We start from the raw sequence: 19,142 nt of genomic DNA, 5'->3' as shown, positions 1-19,142 counted from the left end.
AAATGATTCTTTACTGGGTCTGTAGACAGAAAATAGTGATATTAGTACATCTATTAAATTTTGTTTTAGCCAATGTTGCAGTGCAGATAGAAACTGGATATTAAACAAAATGAGCAATCTCTCAGCTAGAAAGAACAATAGATATAAAATGTTTCTCATCATTTAATTTCAGTAAATATCATAAATTAAGAGCTTCACAGTGTAATCATATGTTTTCAAGTTTGGGCGTGTCGTATTTCCGATGCTTTCTACAAAGGAATGACAATAGCGAGGTTAATGGCCTCCTTTTTTCTCCACCTGTGCCTCTGAAAGACACACACTAATGACTTTTTCTCAAGGCGGCTGGCACACCTGGACGCTCACAACGCATTACATCACGGTCACTTACCTTTCATACCAAAATATTTACGACAGCAGTTTCCGCTACAGTGACAGTCACATATAGAAATATTTTCACAGGTTGAGAATTTGCGTTACAAATGTGCAGAAAATAAAATCCTATAAATATAACAGTGTCCAAAAAATTTTCGTCGGCATTGTAATACATTCACGAATTTACATACATTTCATAACTCTTAAAGTACGATTCTTGGTTTCCAACAACCTTTTGTCACAAACCAGGGTCCCTAACCACTACTTATTATTCCTTACCTTATTCGTTGACACGTCTTCAATATTTCATCATAACAGATACATAGTATAATCAAATAACTCATATAGCATCAGCTTATTGATCATAAACATACCGCAACAGCGCAATACACATCGTCATCATAACATCATAAAACCTCAGCCTAATGTCAAAATCGTCGTAGCTTCCTCCAACAATTTCAAAACCTAAAAAAAATTCTCTGCTCATGTCAAAAGTGTCATCTACCTCAAACGTACTTTAAAAATCATGATCTCATACCAAATACATCATCCAAAGCTCTCATAGTATCACAATGGTTCTGAAAAAAATATGAACATTTCAAAAAGTACAGACAAAATACAATTACATAAGCCTGAAGTTATCCAACTGTGTAATTACGTAAACATCTGTCACTGATGTAGTAAAATAAATATTTGTCTCTCTCAGTTAAATGATCACATAGCTGTGTAATTCTGTGTTAGAGGAACATGGTACCAATGTGTAAAGTTGTATAAGCAAATACCATATTAGCTAGGGCTCCTTGTGCTTGCCACACACATGGTACACAAAGTAAGCGTGTGCCCCCCTGAGGATTAATGTAATTATATCCTCAGGTGTTGCAGAATACAGCAATGGAATGAAATGTATCACGGAAAACCTTTGAATCATTGTACTTCAAATATCTTTAAAAAAAATGTTTAAGTACAAAATTAATCACTCAAATACGTGTACGGTAGCGCCTAACTGTGCGTCTTGTTGTAAGATAATTTCTGTGGAAGTGTAGTAGTTATCGTCCTCCGAAAGCTAAGTTCTGCAGAAGTCAATATACTTACCTCATGATAAACAAAAGTGAAATGCTTTGCGCATAGATATCGTAGTTGCTACGCTTATTGCCGCGATGAAGTAAGTACTGTACTGTAACGTATTGTTGTGCTACAGAAAAGGCTGTCTCATTTTAGCTATACCACAAAGTTACTACTAAAACATGTTATACTTTCCAGAAGAACTCAGAAAAACTGTGCAGATAGAAAACAGATACACCGCAAAAGCACAGTGTAAATTGTGTCACACATTAGTAGCGTCGTGATATAATCGTGTAGTTATCAAAGAAACCAAATGCTAAGTCATCTTTAATCTCACAGAAAGTACTTCAAATAAAGAATGTCTTTTCAACTAAATCAAAATGTTGCATTAAAATCTCATTAACAGTATATGTTCTAAGTACGTAAGCCTTATAGTCGTTACGTAATCGTGCAACTAACAAGCAAGAATGTACACACACAATAACACTGTGTCGTCTGTTCACTATAACAATGCACTCGTAAATACTGTCTAAATACACTCCTGGAAATTGAAATAAGAACACCGTGAATTCATTGTCCCAGGAAGGGGAAACTTTATTGACACATTCCTGGGGTCAGATACATCACATGATCACACTGACAGAACCACAGGCACATAGACACAGGCAACAGAGCATGCACAATGTCGGCACTAGTACAGTGTATATCCATCTTTCGCAGCAATGCAGGCTGCTATTCTCCCATGGAGACGATCGTAGAGATGCTGGATGTAGTCCTGTGGAACGGCTTGCCATGCCGTTTCCATCTGGCGCCTCAGTTGGACCAGCGTTCGTGCTGGACGTGCAGACCGCGTGAGACGACGCTTCATCCAGTCCCAAACATGCTCAATGGGGGACAGATCCGGAGATCTTGCTGGCCAGGGTAGTTGACTTACACCTTCTAGAGCACGTTGGGTGGCATGCGGACGTGCATTGTCCTGTTGGAACAGCAAGTTCCCTTGCCGGTCTAGGAATGGTAGAACGATGGGTTCGATGACGGTTTGGATGTACCGTGCATTATTCAGTGTCCCCTCGACGATCACCTGAGGTGTACGGCCAGTGTAGGAGATCGCTCCCCACACCATGATGCCGAGTGTTGGCCCTGTGTGCCTCGGTCGTATGCAGTCCTGATTGTGGCGCTCACCTGCACGGCGCCAAACATGCATACAACCATCAATGGCACCAAGGCAGAAGCGACTCTCATCGCTGAAGACGACACGTCTCCATTCGTCCCTACATTCACGCCTGTCGCAACACCACTGGAGGCGGGCTGCACGATGTTGGGGCGTGAGCGGAAGACGGCCTAACGGTGTGCGGGTTCGTAGCCCAGCTTCATGGAGACGGTTGCGAATGGTCCTCGCCGATAGCCCAGGAGCAACAGTGTCCCTAATTTGCTGGGAAGTGGCGGTGCGGTCCCCTACGGCACTGCGTAGGATCCTACGATCTTGGCGTGCGTCCGTGCTTCGCTGCGGTCCGGTCCCAGGTCGACGGGCACGTGCACCTTCCGCCAACCACTGGCGACAACATCGATGTACTGTGGAGACCTCACGCCCCACGTGTTGAGCAGTTCGGCGGTACGTCCACCCGGCCTCCCGCATGCCCACTATACGCCCTCGCTCAAAGTCCGTCAACTGCACATACGGTTCACGTCCATGCTGTCGCGGCATGCTACCAGTGTTAAAGACTTCGATGGAGCTCCGTATGCCACGGTAAACTGGCTGACACTGACGGCGGCGGTGCACAAATGCTGCGCAGCTAGCGCCATTCGACGGCCAACACCGCGGTTCCTGGTGTGTGCGCTGTGCCGTGCGTGTGATCATTGCTTGTACAGCCCTCTCGCAGTGTCCGGAGCAAGTATGGTGGGTCTGACACATCGGTGTCAATGTGTTCTTTTTTCCATTTCCAGGAGTGTAAATACCAAATCAATTTTTTACTAACAAATACCCTAAGTACACTTTACAGACTTTATTTTCGGTTTGTATTCAGTCATTGTATCCAACGGTTAGCACCACCAGTGGTGAATCCCAGAACATATCAAAATGGCTTCGAATGGTCCAGAATGTTGCATAACATTTCACGAAATTCAAGACTGTTAGGGAATGTTCCACATATGATCTAGGATGTTTCCGAACATTCTGGAATCTTCCGAATGTTTCAGACTATTCCCGAACATTCCAGAACATCTCGGATCATTGTGGACTATTCCCTAACATTCCAGACATCCCGCATTACTGTGGAACATTCCAGAATATTCTGAATATTGTGGAATGCTCTCAGATGTTCTGTAATGTTCTACAAATTTCTAGAGGGCGAAACTTCGCAGGCCCTTTAGGTAAAAACGGGAACGCACAAAATGTTAATTTGTCGTAAAATGTTACGAAAAAGCTTCTTTGTTTTTTGTATATCGACTATCGTATTGTTCGACCATTACATAGCACGAATTCACTGAGGACTGGGAGGAGCAATCGAGTGGACATATATGTCACGTATTGATATCTGTGGTCCCTTCGTTGTGTACAATATAGAATCTTCTAAGTCATTGCAATCGACAATTACAGCGATTTCTACACTCCTGGAAATGGAAAAAAGAACACATTGACACCGGTGTGTCAGACCCACCATACTTGCTCCGGACACTGCGAGAGGGCTGTACAAGCAATGATCACACGCACGGCACAGCGCACACACCAGGAACCGCGGTGTTGGCCGTCGAATGGCGCTAGCTGCGCAGCATTTGTGCACCGCCGCCGTCAGTGTCAGCCAGTTTGCCGTGGCATACGGAGCTCCATCGAAGTCTTTAACACTGGTAGCATGCCGCGACAGCGTGGACGTGAACCGTATGTGCAGTTGACGGACTTTGCGCGAGGGCGTATAGTGGGCATGCGGGAGGCCGGGTGGACGTACCGCCGAATTGCTCAACACGTGGGGCGTGAGGTCTCCACAGTACATCGATGTTGTCGCCAGTGGTCGGCGGAAGTTGCACGTGCCCGTCGACCTGGGACCGGACCGCAGCGAAGCACGGATGCACGCCAAGACCGTAGGATCCTACGCAGTGCCGTAGGGGACCGCACCGCCACTTCCCAGCAAATTAGGGACACTGTTGCTCCTGGGCTATCGGCGAGGACCATTCGCAACCGTCTCCATGAAGCTGGGCTACGGTCCCGCACACCGTTAGGCCGTCTTCCGCTCACGCCCCAACATCGTGCAGCCCGCCTCCAGTGGTGTCGCGACAGTCGTGAATGTAGGGACGAATGGAGACGTGTCGTCTTCAGCGATGAGAGTCGCTTCTGCCTTGGTGCCAATGATGGTCGTATGCGTGTTTAGCGCCGTGCAGGTGAGCGCCACAATCAGGACTGCATACAACCGAGGCACACAGGGCCAACACTCGGCATCATGGTGTGGGGAGCGATCTCCTACACTGGCCGTACACCTCTGGTGATCGTCGAGGGGACACTGAATAGTGCACGGTACATCCAAACCGTCATCGAACCCATCGTTCTACCATTCCTAGACCAGCAAGGGAACTTGCTGTTCCAACAGGACAATGCACGTCCGCATGTATCCCGTGCCACCCAACGTGCTCTAGAAGGTGTAAGTCAACTACCCTGGCCAGCAAGATCTCCGAATCTGTCCCCCATTGAGCATGTTTGGGACTGGATGAAGCGTCGTCTCACGCGGTCTGCACGTCCAGCACGAACGCTGGTCCAACTGAGGCGCCAGGTGGAAATGGCATGGGAAGCCGTTCCACAGGACTACATCCAGCATCTCTACGATCGTCTCCATGGGAGAATAGCAGCCTGCATTGCTGCGAAAGGTGGATATACACTGTACTAGTGCCGACATTGTGCATGCTCTTTTGCCTGTGTCTATGTGCCTGTGGTTCTGTCAGTGTGATCATGTGATGTATCTGACCCCAGGATTGTGTCAATAAAGTTTCCCCTTCCTGGGACAATGAATTCACGGTGTTCTTATTTCAATTTCCAGGAGTGTATTTTGGTCAATGACCAAATGTAAAACAGGAGGAGATCTTCCCAGTTTTGAAGTTAAACGGTGAAAACAAAAAGAACAGTGAAAGAACGAAACAGACGAAGTGTGTGGCTTATTTAAGTTCCCAACAAACGATTATTAAGTAGCGTGAGATGCAAAAAACTGAAGAACAACGAAACGAACGGACTGAATAATCAACAATTGCGACACAGTCTTACAAATGGCTGTGGACTCAAGCCGGCCATGAAAAAATCACACTCGAGAAGCACAGCCGAGAACAAGTAAACAGTACAACCTAACAAATAAAGCATTCCAATACTACCCGACGAAAGAATATAACACTAACATAAACACATCGTAACCGGAATAATGGATAACCTCTGCCAATTTTGCAACGCGAGAAAATTAAGTAGAGAAACACCAGGGCTCTACTGCATGAATCGAAAATTTCGGGTACCACCACAGAAAGCGTCTCCGCAGGAATTTTTACATTAATAGTCCCAGGAGAATCTAAACACTTTCCTCAAAATATAAAAGTGTACAACACCTGCTTCTAAATTACTTCTTTCAGTGTCACTTCGATCAGCACTAACATAGGTGGAATCGATTATGTTTTTTCCATCTAAGGATAAATTTATCACAACCACTACCCAACGAAGATTATAAATTTCTGGAAGTATGTTTGATCACCGTCCGAGATGTACAGAGGACCTTACAATCAACTGATTCACATATTCAAAATAGCCCTAGAACGAATGATTTCTGATGACTATAAAGTTAGCCGGCCACGGTGGTCTAGCGGTTCTAGGCGCTCATCCCGGAACCGCGCGACTGCTATGGTCGCAGGTTCGAATCCTGCCTTGGGCATGGATGTGTGTGATGTCCTTAGGTTAGTTAGGTTTAAGTAGTTCTAAGTTCTAGGAGACTTATGAGCACAGCAGTTGAGTCCCATAGTGCTCAGAGCCATTTGAACCATTTGACTATAAAGTTATATTTCCAGCTGACAAAAGACAATCTGGAGAAGACGATGATGTTGATGATTTATGGTGTAGGGCACTAAACAGCTGTGCCATCAGCGCCTTGCATTAATGTTATAATGAAGAAAATTTTCATAATCTATGGAAGGAGATCAATAAACTGGAAAACTACGTTTGATCATACCAGAGGCAACATAAAGCAACACCAGGAAGGTGAGGTTCAGAAAAGCCGGTAATAAAGCCCCAGCGAGACACAGCGGATAACTAAACGAAATCATGGAGAAAATACCTGTAAAGGTGCTGTTAAGAAAGGGACAAATAAGCGTGGCTGGATGACGACTTACCCAGCCACTCTGTGACACATGAAGATTGCACACCAAGTATTTTAGAAAGAATTCCAGACACCGCACAAACTTTTAAGACACGAACAACACTCGCCTCGTTATCAGTTAAAATAGAGGGGAGATCTTGAGGGAGACCCAGTTCAACCCTCAGGTCGTCATATAAAACAAACTCGGTTAAAAGATGTTATACTGACAGCTGTGTCCCGGATCTCTGACATACTGGGGGCTCGTCCCGATGTAAGAGGAAGACGTGTGTCAGTGGGGAATGTCCCACTCCAACCCGAGTAAGGCCAGGAGGAGGAAGTGAGCAAGCCTCCTTAGCAGCAGCAGCAGCGAGTTCGTTTCCCTGGATGCCTATGTGCCCTGGAACCCAGCAAAAAATGATTTCCATGGTTTGCCTGTGCAGGAGACGGAGACCGTCCTGCACTTGTTGCACCATCTGATGTGCTGGGCACATCTGTCCAACAGCAGAAGGGCACTTTGAGAATCGGAGCAGATGATAAACTTTTTGTCAAGGCAGAATCGGAGCAGATGATAAACTTTTTGTCACGGCGCCGTTCATCTGCTCCATTGCCCTCAGGATAGCAAACAATTCCGCGTAATAAACTGAAAACTGCTCTGCGAGCCCTATCCTGAGGACAGTGTCGGGGAACACGACAGAACAATCGAAAACCTCTTCCTGTTTAGAGCCATCCGTGTAGACGGTAATAAAATCTGGATAGCTATGTAAAATTTCACTAAATTTAATTTTAAAAACATGATCTGGGGTACAATGCTTCTTGTAAGCAGTCAGTTCTAAAAGCAATCTAGGCCTTGGTAGTAGCCAGGAGGATGTCCTATTCCACACCTGGCTTTGGACCTTAATGCCCCCCACCTGTAATAATTCAAGCCTTTCCCTTCCACGGATCTCAAATGGCCGTGTCACATGTGGTCAATGATCGAACAGCCGTTCCAGTGGCGTCTGAACAACGTAACTGGATGCTGGTGATGTAGGAACAGACAAAACCCTATGTGGTTTGCGTACCATGAGAAGAAGAAGAACTTCAGGGCTCGTGCAATAGGCCCCTGTTGACAGCCTAGTACCTTCGTGGTGAACTGCATCCAGCATTTTAAGGTATGAAGGCCTTATTGACCCTTAAATCTGACATCTGTATTAACGTCAGGGTCGCACGAAGGCCTTATAAAGTTGGAGCAGACGTGCTCTATCGGCTCCCCAAGACCTATGACTAACACATTTAAGGATGTTTACGGCCTTGAGACATCTCAGTTTCAGTTCTTTAAGGTGTGGAAACCATGTTAACTTCTCATCAAAGATAAGACCCCGATACTTCACCTTTTCCTTAAAAGTGAGATCAGTGCCCCCAGTTTTAAAACGGGCAAATCAAACAGACAGTGGGAACGATTAAAAGCAACACAAACTGTTTTTTCTAACGAGAATTAAAAACCTGCGGTGCGAGACCATTCCCCCAACCGTCTGATCGTCAGTTTCAATTGTCGAGTAGCTGTGGCGAGGCTGGAGGATGCACAGAAGATGGAGAAGTCGTCTACAAATAAGTAACATAGTACTGGACGCCGCACTGTGTCCCTTGTGGGACACCATCCTCCTGCGTAAAACGGTCAGACAAGGCGTTCCCAACCCTGTATCTAAAATGTCTGTCCAAGAGAAAGGACCGTATGCAGGTCGGTAGACGTCCATTGAACCCCCACTGATGGAGCTGCGAGGAAATATTATGCCTCCATGTAGTATCGTAGGCCTTTTCCAAATCGGAGAAAACAACGATAAGGTGTTGCTTACTAAGGAAAGCTTGTTGAATTGCAGCTTTGAGCAGGGTCAGGTTATTGAGAGTGGAGCGATTCCTCCTGGGAGGGACTGAGTAGGGACCTGGTTTCCAGAACCCACACGAGGCGCCGATTGACCATACGCTCCAGTGTCTTTCCTACACAGCTTGTCAGGCTAATACTACGATAACTACCAGGATCTGTCCCACCCTTTCCTCGTCTTAAAACTGGGATTAAAATAGATTCCTTCCACGAGTTGGGAAAGTCACCAAGTTTTATTGAAGAGCTGAAGGAGGACTTCCTTCGAGCGTCATTCCAACTGTCGTAACATGCTGTAGGTTATCTGGTCGTTACCAGGGGTCGTATCACAAGCAACTGACAATGCAGAATCCAGCTCCCACTGAGAGAAAGGCTGGTTGTATTCTTCCATGTTGGTGGAACGGAAATCAAGATCACCCTTCTCCTGTGTCTCCCGATATTGATGTGAGGTGGTGTTCTGGCTGGAATCGGCCGTAATGGATTTATGGAGAAGACGAACGTAGATTTAATGCACCTCAGACAGACGAAGTTGCCATCGTAATTGCGGACAATGAAAACACAAGCCGTGACGCAAGGACAACGAGGAAGAGAAGAACTACAGCCCATTGCACATGCATATGATGCCCTCCAATATCCATTAATATTTCTGCATGGAGAGGACAGACATCTTTTTACTGTGGAACAAAACTAACCTGAAACAGTCTTATATATAAAAAAAGTCACTTCCAAGAAGTTCTATGCTTACCGCTTAACGATCAGAGATAGTGAAACATACAGTCACATTCTAAACACTCGCCGCTTATTCCAACAATTGCTTGCAGATATGTATGCAAAAATAGAAGCGGAACGGATGGGATGCTTAACATAAGACTGAATCAGAAGGAACTGCGCATGGAAGAATACATCCACCTTCGAGACGCAATCATAAATGAAGGAAACATAAACTACACCGGAACAATGGTAATCTTATCCTCGTCATACATAGGAAGTCCGAGACACATGCACAAATACACTCAAGATGCAATGACTTACATAAGAAAATATGGACGACGTGACCTCTCGATAACATTCAGACGCGACACATCGTGCCAGAAATCAAAGAACAATTAAGATGTGGACAAGCCCCCAGGCATCGACACGACATAATAGCCCGAGTCTTCTGGCAAAAAGAAATGACATGTGTTAAAGTAATCGAAAATACAGCATCTCTGGAACCTTTAGATACTGAATGTACACTATCGAATGGCAAACACGAGAAATGCCTCGCTCATAAAATCTCATATGGCTACTTGACAAAATTTGTCCCGCGGATATGGGCAAAATCATCCAAGCTGAATTTCCCAATCCACAAAACGATCCAGAACTGTATAACGTAGTAGCGAAACACATTATTCATGGATCATGCGAGCCATTAAACCCCAATTCGTCATCTATGAGTGATGGAGAATGTAGAAAAAAAGAAAAAAAACCGAAACCATACTTGGACGACACACAAACTGGAGTTCATGGCTATCCCCAGCTTCACAGAAAAAATACGAATACGAGGCAGCGATGAACTGGAAATAGATAATACAGTATAACACACTGTCTGCGCACATCACATCTGCGCAGACAGATCGTTGCGTGTGGGCAGAAGATTTGCACCAACCTGAGGTGTGTGCAAACCTGGAAGTTGGAGGTTTGAGCGAAACCGCTCAAATCTGTGGGTTCAAACCGCACCTGTGCAGACAAGTTGGAGCGTGTGGACAGGAGATCGCCGCAAATCTGGCGCGAAACAGCTGTTTGCTCAGTCTAGTGTTTGTATTTGTGCGCATAGGGCATTAAAATGGCTGATAACTCGCCAGTGTTCTCGAGAGTTTGTTAGTGAATTCATTTAAATATATAGAAACCACCCATGTTTGTGGAAGATTAAAAGTAAAGAATATAGTGACCGAGGTAAAAAGACAGCACCATACAATGCTCTAATTGAAAAATTGCGGGCAGTTGACGCCTCGGCAAACAGAGAAACGGTAATAAAAAAAAATTAGTTGCGAACTGGAGAAATTATTTACAGATGGATGTCGAAACTTACAATTATCTCTTAGAGCTTGTAACCCCTCATATTATGAGAAAAAATACTTGTATGAGAAGGGCAATTTCTCCTCATAAACGACTGGCGTAACATTAAGATTCCTAGCAGCAGGAAGGAGCTACAAGGATTTGGAATTTTCAATTGCAATGTCGAAACAAGCGTTGAGTAAAATAATACCCAACACATGTGAAGGTATTTACGCTGTCCTGAAGGATGAGTTTATGAAGGCAAGCCAAGTAAATTGAGTCTGTCAGCGAACTGTTTACCGAAAAGAGTTATCCAAAGTTCAGAAATCTAGAAGATCTGGTGTAAGAGTAGATCAAGTATACCAGCCAACGTTATGGTATTTTGATCTGCTTGGCTTTCTTAGTGATCAAGAAACGCCAAGACCAAGCAGGAATACAATTGAAGATGAAATTGGAGTGTCAATCTGCCAGGAAATGGAACACGAGGTAATGTAAAACAAAACAGTTTTGCCCTACAGCTCTCGCAGTAAATGTAAGTGAGAAAACTGCTTTCGCTTCAGCAGCCACTGTCTACACCATTCTGACCGCCTTCTCTGTTTCCTTCGGTTGGTCTGAACGTTTTTTGCAACACAAGTTGCGAACACAGACCACAACAGAACTCCCTCCATTTCTATATTTCAAAATAACTGAATTAAGTTTTTGACCTTTACGGGGAGCGTAGTCGCTTGCCACTAATATTTCTTTTCTACACCGACACATGGCAAGCGAGTAGTAGATTGGGGTTTGTGTCGTGTGAACACACCACATTTGCAGCGATCTTTTGCATGTACAGACATCTGCGCCAATGTCTGCGCAGACAGATCGTTGCGTGTGGACCGGGTTTTAGTAAAGAGGCGTAACTGAGCACATAAATGCCTGTACACTGCAGTGTGTAGATCCTTCCTGGAGAAAGCTAGAGAGGCGAGGTATTTAAGCAGAGCGTAGAATATGTTGTATCGACTATTGTTTACTTCTTTAATTCTTTGAAATTGATAAATATGCTTCGACAAGAAGTCACTGTGAATTTGAATGAAATGTATGTCAGTTTATGCCATAAAGGAAAAACGAATCTATTATTGTATGAATGTTATGTAAGAATGTAAAACCAAACGATAACAAAAAGTGTACTCATATAATTGGAACTGAACAAAGTAACGAAATTATAATTTAACATAATGACAATCGGGCGGTAATGTATGTACGTAGTGAAAATGGCATATCTGCAAATGAATAGGATAAGTTTATTTTCGTAGTTGTAATTTTTCTTCTTTTGTCATGTGTATAGTATGGGGAAAGGATACTACAAACTCTTTTTGTAATGCAATGGTATGAGAGACGCTCAAAAACAAAGAGTAAAAACGTACGACACCTGCCTGCAAAGTGTTGCGTGTGCGTGTAAGATATGTGAGTGTGCACGTGATGAACTAGAAAATGGCAATACTTCATGTAACACTGTAAAAACATGAATTGCCTGTGCTCGACAACGTCGTAAAAAACATGAATTTTCTGAGCTCGACAACGTCGTGGAAGCGGCAAGAAACTTACATTGTTGGCGGATGTGACTATGTGGACCCACGATACGGGCATTCTGACTTTGTATTAAACATGTGAAAGTGAGCAGAGACGGTAACGACATCTAGCTGCGCGTGCACGCTTCGCAAGGTTAACAGTGGGCAAATACTGACTGACAATAATCATACTATGCCCTTACAGCAAGCACTCTGTTATGAAGGAAATCTTATGGTTGAATGTGTTAAGGGAGTTGACATGCCTGTATAAATTGGTAATCATATAGGATAACTCGACGTGTCGAGCATTTGAATAAATGTATTGAATATTGAAGATTTGATTGTTTTTATATCCCCCCTACCCTCCCCTGCCCCTATTCAAGCAACAATATTGGGTTGAAATCTGAATCCAAAATTGTTTTTAGATTTAGCAAAAGAACTTATTTTTGAGACTTTGATTTGTTTGTTATTCATGGTAGTTAATACTGGTGCAAAAGGCACACAAATGGAACTGCTGTAAATTTATTAAATCACCATACATATGCATTGTTCAGTAGGTGCATTAGTAATGAGTGTGGATGCAATTTTATCAGCCAGAAAATCTAGTTACTTCCGCAGGGAAGAAAGTGGGATTGGTTGGGGAAGTTGAGGAGGGAGTGGCAAATCACAGACTTCTGGTTGAGAGAGAGCCACCTATTGTGAGGATGAAGGGCCAGAAAATGAAATCAGCCTGAGTGACCTGCCCCTCCTTCCTGGATACTGTATGTTAGTATTAGCTAGTTGTTCTGTCTCCTTGTAATTTTATGCATGTCATTTACTCATTAAATGGTGGTATGCTTTATTGGTGTGCACACAGACTGCCCTGTATACATTTCCTTCCAAAAATGAAATTTAAAGAACTGACAGAAACAATTTCTTTGGGAAGATGATTTGTCAGCAATGCTGATACCTTAATTGTAGTCACATGTGGTCTTACCTCCTCCATCCCCCCTCTCCCCACTGAAAAATGGGCAATCCAGAAAAACTTGAGAATAACGAGGGTCGTACACCATGATAAACTTACAACGTGGTGCCCATGACGTAATCACTCTGTTATATCGGCATCCATATTTTGCAGTTACCACTTCCCCATTTTCAAACATCTTTATGTTGATATAATAGGGACTGAAATCTAACAATAAGGCAAAAGGATTTTGTCAGACATTTATTCATTTTAATACTTTAATATACACATTATAAATTACATAATGAGATACAGGTTAATAACACTTCAGTTTATTCACAGAACTGGTTCTCAGCTACTCAGAACCACAGTCAGCATCATTTACTTGTCTCCCTCTTCATTCAGTATAATTTTAGTCAGCTTTTTCTGTGCTCTGTAAAGAAATATTGTTGATATTTCTTACTGAAAGCAAATCTTCATTATGTATCACCATTGGTGCTCCTCTATCTGCTTCTCTGCTTTCAGAAGTTGTTATTGGATCTAAGTAATTTTCAGCTGCTATTACTCGTAGCATCAACAATATATTTTGAAGCAATTTGTGATAAGCTGCTTTTTTTTAAACTGCGTACCCATTTTTCAATATTTTTGCCTTGGAATATTTAAGAATATGATGTCTTATATTTATGATATGTGATACAGAGCAAATGCAAATACATTCCAGCATTGTTTGTTGCAAAATAAACTCTTTCACCCATACAAAGTGGAGTATGTCCTATCTCCTTTATTAGAACATATCAGGTATTAAAGTTGATAAATATCAGGAACATGTGTAGTATATAATGCACTATTAATGTGAGAGATATTGACTGGAGTATTTCTCGGCATTGTTTTATTTTGATATATCTGCTGTTTTATTTGAGTGAAATTATAAATGAACCCATTTTTTAAATGTTTTAAAGTCATTGTACTATAAGAAATAAACAAAACAAATTTTTGATTATGTGGACAAGTTGTTTGTGAGGAACCACTGAAATTACAGGTGTGGATGTATCCAAAATTGGAATACACTTTTATTTTCATTGCAGCACTATTGCTCCAATATTAATGAGTGGTATCCATGTTTCTTGTAGAGTGGGTCACGTATAGCAAAAACTATGTTGTTTTTTTCTCTAACACTTGATTAAAGCTGCACTCTCAATTCTGACATCTGAATATTTGATATGCAAGACAGTATCATATATAGAGGAGAATGACATCACATATATTCTACAATAAAATAGCTGATATCACAGTTGGTATTTACACATTGAACCCCAATAGGTACGTGAAATAGTCAGTATCCAGCATGATTTATAACTGTATGCTTTTAATTATCAGTACAATGTGGGAAGAGTTTCCTTTGTGTTCCCTTTGGCACACAGTTGCCATGCTCATGTATAATTAAGGAAAAAAAAAAAATTTTTGGACATGTTTAATTCATCTACCCACTGCATATGAACTAAAAGAAGTTGATGCAGGTGTTAATTATTCACACTTATGTTTTCCATAAATTAAGGACCAATTCACTTTTTCTACTTTCATTTAGATTAATGTCTGATGACACAAGTGTACCACCAGTAAAAAAAAAGTATTCATTTCTGAAAAATGTGATTTATCTCATCTGAAAAATATGCTGTTTAAGGGCTTCTCAGTATGGTCATTCATTGTTGTGGGTTGTCATTAATTGAGACCTGCCCCAAAAGAAATTATGATGAGTATTAATTAACCTAAGGCTGACACATTATAAAGGAAGAATGGTGTTTTCTAGTAACATTCTAGTAAAGATATTTTATCCAGCAATTTTATAACTGAAGCAGAAGCAAATAATCAATTGAAAGAAATTGTCTCTGTTTCATAGTTGTGTTCATTGTTATAAATACACCCAAAAGATACAACTTATAATGTATTTTGTCTGATGTACTCTCATGAGAATGTGTGCTAAGGGTTCCATAGGAAATTCTTACTACAGCATAGTTGTCAATGTTTCTTTAGGCAGCCTTCTACATTTTTAATAGAAAATTACCTGCTTAGTTAGATATATTTAATCTCATGGTGTTTACATTTCGCACATAGTTATTTAAACATTCAGGGACTTAACAGATTTAGTGAAAATTCCATTCTTGTAACAGTACTGACATTTAATACTTATACCTTGGTCCACTGATATGCCTCATTTTGTTTTGTTTGTCAAAGAATATATTTTGTTCAATACGAAGACTCTGAGGCATTTGGAAAAAGATTTAAGAAAATTGTTTCCGATATACAACAATTTTGTATCATATTCCACTTGATTGTCTTGGGAACATTTGATATTAAAACAGATGACATACTCTGATCTTTAACTTCATACAGGTGTTACTGTTACTGTGTCAATATCTCCTATGGACTTTACCCTACGGTGATGATGGCGCTTTTTCAATGTGCCAGATGATGCTATTGCTGGTCTCTGTGGTGAAGCACTGTTATTGGCATCTGTCTGCTGTGGTGATGGCACTCTGCAGTTGAAACTGACAACTGAGGAGCTGTTCTCTGATGAGGATGATGGTGATGCTATCCCATTACTATTGCCTGTAAAGTCACGACTGTCTCTTTTGCTGCTGTTGTCCTGACGCATCTTCAGTCCCAAAGCGCGACTTAAAGACCCCTGTGTTAGGAAGACAAAAGTTTTAAATTGTGAAAATTTACCTTTAAGTGAAGTGAGAAAACATTAATCATTACTAAAATACATTAAGCACATTCTTAATTAAGATAATTAACAAATGACAAAGAAAAAGCCTTCAATACTTTGAGGTCAACAATGAAACTACGTTTGCTCCTAAAATAAGCATGTCATATTTCTGGAGTGGAATATCCATCATCTTAGACTCTAAGAATGAAAATTTTTTCCCTTCTTTGCTGCATTTGTGCCTGTTAATCTACATGAAACAACCTTATGCATAAATTTTCATACCTGCGAGCTCCTCCATGATGAAAACTATGAACAAAATTGTAGGAAGAAGTTTAAAAAGCTGCTCTAATTTTTCTGTTTTTAAAATGTTGCTTAAACTCATAAATATAATTTTTCATTGTACATTATTATCACCAACGTTAAGCAATGAACTACTGCAGTTGAAGAAAAAGTGTAGTTGTAATATAAAGTAAAATTTTTACAGTTTTTTAAAACAGAGTATGTGTATTATGGGAAAAAATGATGTTTGATTCTTCATGACTTCAAAACAAGTGTGTGACTCCATTTGTCCTGGAACTTCCAAAGTTTTTAAGACTATGACAAAAAAGAGAGCTGTTGAAGGGACAATTGTACATTTATGTCTACACTTATACTCCACAAGCAACACTGTGGTATGTGGTAGAGGGTACTTTGTGTACTACTCTCGCTCCCCCCCCCCCCCTTTCCCCTGCCACCTCCCACCCCCTTTCTTGTTTCAGTTGTGAATGGTGTGGGGAAGAATGTCTTTGATAGGCCTCTGTATGATCCTGAAAACTTTAACTTTACCTTCTTGGTCTTTTTGAGGGCGGAAGCAATATGTTGGTTGAGTCTTCTGTGAATGTAAGCCTTTGGAATCTTTAAGAGTAAATGGCTTCCTGATGCACAATCCACTTCTTTTTGTGCATATCCATTATATTTTTGTGTTTACTAAACTAACCAGGGAAGAATGATTAACTTGTAGTAGACTTGGTGGCGTATAAGTTGACGAAGTGCAGCAGACAAACCCCCACCTTGAGCGTAGAGCAACGTTATTTTAAGGGCAGCCATCTTAGTTTCCACTCGGCTCTCGAGCAGTGCACTTTGAATATTGCTATGACTATCTCCAACCTACATCAAGCATTTGACAGTCTCAAAGCATTCTAGGTCTAGGGAAAGTACTTTAAAGTCTGTGAGAAATATCATTAAAATTATTTTAGAAAAGGCTTCATTTTTTTATTCTTGAATAAGGTCAGAATTTAACTTTAGTGACATAATGTTGGCAACCGGTACTTTTTGTGACTTGTGAAAAGTGTTTATTTGACAGTTGGCATAATTCTCCCAGAGAAACCCAAATATTGTGGTATTAGATATCTTACTTTTATATGTATCCTCTCAAAATATAGTGTTTCACATTAAGAAATATATGGAGTGTACACAGTTGAATAATTATTATATGTGTACCACAGGAACTGATATTGCATCTGTTTTGTTTTACTATATACAGGGTGAGTCATGCAAGGTGTAACACTTCTTTTATTTCACGAAGGGTTCCAGATATCGAAATGAGTTTTTTGGCAAATGGTAGTATGCTAAGGGGCACATGGTTTTGCTGTGTAATAAAAATTCTCACTCTTGTATTGAGCAAGATATTGAAGCAGATATCATTTTTTAAAATAGAATGATATATTTTTTGATATAGACTCCTGTTAAACCAGCCATTTTTCACACATATGGGTGCCAGATTAGCAGAAGTGCCGGATTGTTGACAGTGTCTAAAATTTAGGATAAACACATAGGGATTGTACTTTATCAAATCAAAAGATACATTCATTATTACATAAAACTTAGTCCTTGGGTTTGTACATGCATATTAGTATCACTTGACATTCACTATTAAACATGTCCCAAAGTTTTAGTTGTCACCATGATGATACGCAATGGTAGTATGCTTTATCACACAACAGCTTTACAAGCATTTCATAGGTTCTGTCATGTTTCTGATTGTTGTATAATGTACTCTAGGAAGACGTCTCCAACTTCAGCACTAGCAGTTTAAAATATCCTTATGTTCTCTTCTCCTATGTCCTCTTCTTTATCAGTTTCATCAGAACTTTCCCTTGAGCTTATGATTACCTCTCTTCTGCTGAAGTTTGGTTCTAAATATTTGTGTGTCCAACCCTGTTACCAGCAACAATGGTTTTCTGAGAGGAACCTAAGTTCAGTTTATATCTAATTTCGAGTTTCTGCTTGAGGTCTAGCAAAATGTGTTTCCCTTTAGAAGCCATGATAATGATCAGTAATGAAAGCCACAGTTTCAAGGTGTACCTGAATGTTGAACATTATAATTAACTAACAACATTGTTGCAGATGAAATTTCCTTATAGCAGACATCATTTCAGGTTGAACAATTAGAAGCTGGAAGTGTGCCGGATTACTGAGAGGCCGGACTACTGAGGGCTGTATTAGCAACAGTTTAGTGTACTTTTTCAATGGTATCCAAAATGCTTCAGAAGACAAGTACAGTGGTGTAATGCTTGTTAACTTTGAGGTAGAAACTTTTCACAAAGGATGTGAGAAATATCCTAAAATTGAGAGGCAATTGGCTGGAATCAGCTGTTGCATGTAAATGCTCTCTTGCAGGGCTACTTCATGACTTGAATTTCTTCTTTTGTGGTAAGTGAGGATGATGCCACACCATTTGTTTTCAGCACAAAGTGGTGCACCCAGCTTTCATCCCCCATAACAATCCATGACAGAAAGGCCTCCATTGGTCTCAAAATGCTCCAAAAATTCAGATGAAGTGGCCATTCTTTGACTCTTGTGGTCTGCTGTGAGCACTTGTGGAACCCATTCAGGGCACCTCTTTGAATATCCCAGAGTCTCAATTGTTGCAGACGCTCTTCCAATGCTGACTGACAACTGTAGAGCCAACATGAATAATGCCAGCATGAATAATAGCATCCACATGGTGCGGGGGCCCTATCAACTGGCCTGCCAGATCCCCACATTTAACACCCCTAGATAACTGCTTCTGGGGGTGTGTGAAAGACATAGTGTACAAAGTTAAGGTGGAAACATGAGAAAAATTGATACATTGCATTTTCGATGCTGCAATGTCAATAAGAAATGAGCATGTGAAATTACAAAATGCTACTGGTGCAGTTCACTCCCATACGAAACATCTGCCTTCAAGTGCAGGGAGGAAATTTTGAACACTTCCTTTAAATCCGCTCAGAATGCAAGAGACTGCTACAAAATTGTTTAAATTAATTATTATGTGCATTTTTGGTAG

The 19,142-nt window shown here is 41.3% G+C and overlaps 1 protein-coding gene across 4 annotated transcripts in view; it reads right to left on the bottom strand.

Annotated features, from left to right (window-relative positions):
* Nucleotides 1–13,373: 13,373 nt before the first annotated feature.
* The window catches only part of LOC126354370 (kazrin), a 903,527-nt gene continuing 897,758 nt past the window's right edge, over nt 13,374–19,142 (bottom strand). For all 4 annotated transcript variants that reach the window (XM_050003952.1, XM_050003953.1, XM_050003955.1 and 1 more), the window contains one exon: nt 13,374–15,808. In XM_050003952.1, coding sequence (XP_049859909.1) covers nt 15,509–15,808 — 300 coding nt within the window. In that variant the 3' untranslated portion in view covers nt 13,374–15,508. The remainder of the gene's footprint in view (nt 15,809–19,142) is intronic.

The sequence above is a fragment of the Schistocerca gregaria genome, chromosome 3, assembly GCF_023897955.1.
Source record: "Schistocerca gregaria isolate iqSchGreg1 chromosome 3, iqSchGreg1.2, whole genome shotgun sequence".
Taxonomy (NCBI): Eukaryota; Metazoa; Arthropoda; class Insecta; order Orthoptera; family Acrididae; genus Schistocerca; species Schistocerca gregaria.
Note: the sequence above shows the minus strand (reverse complement) of the source record. Positions and strands in the feature narration are given on the sequence as shown.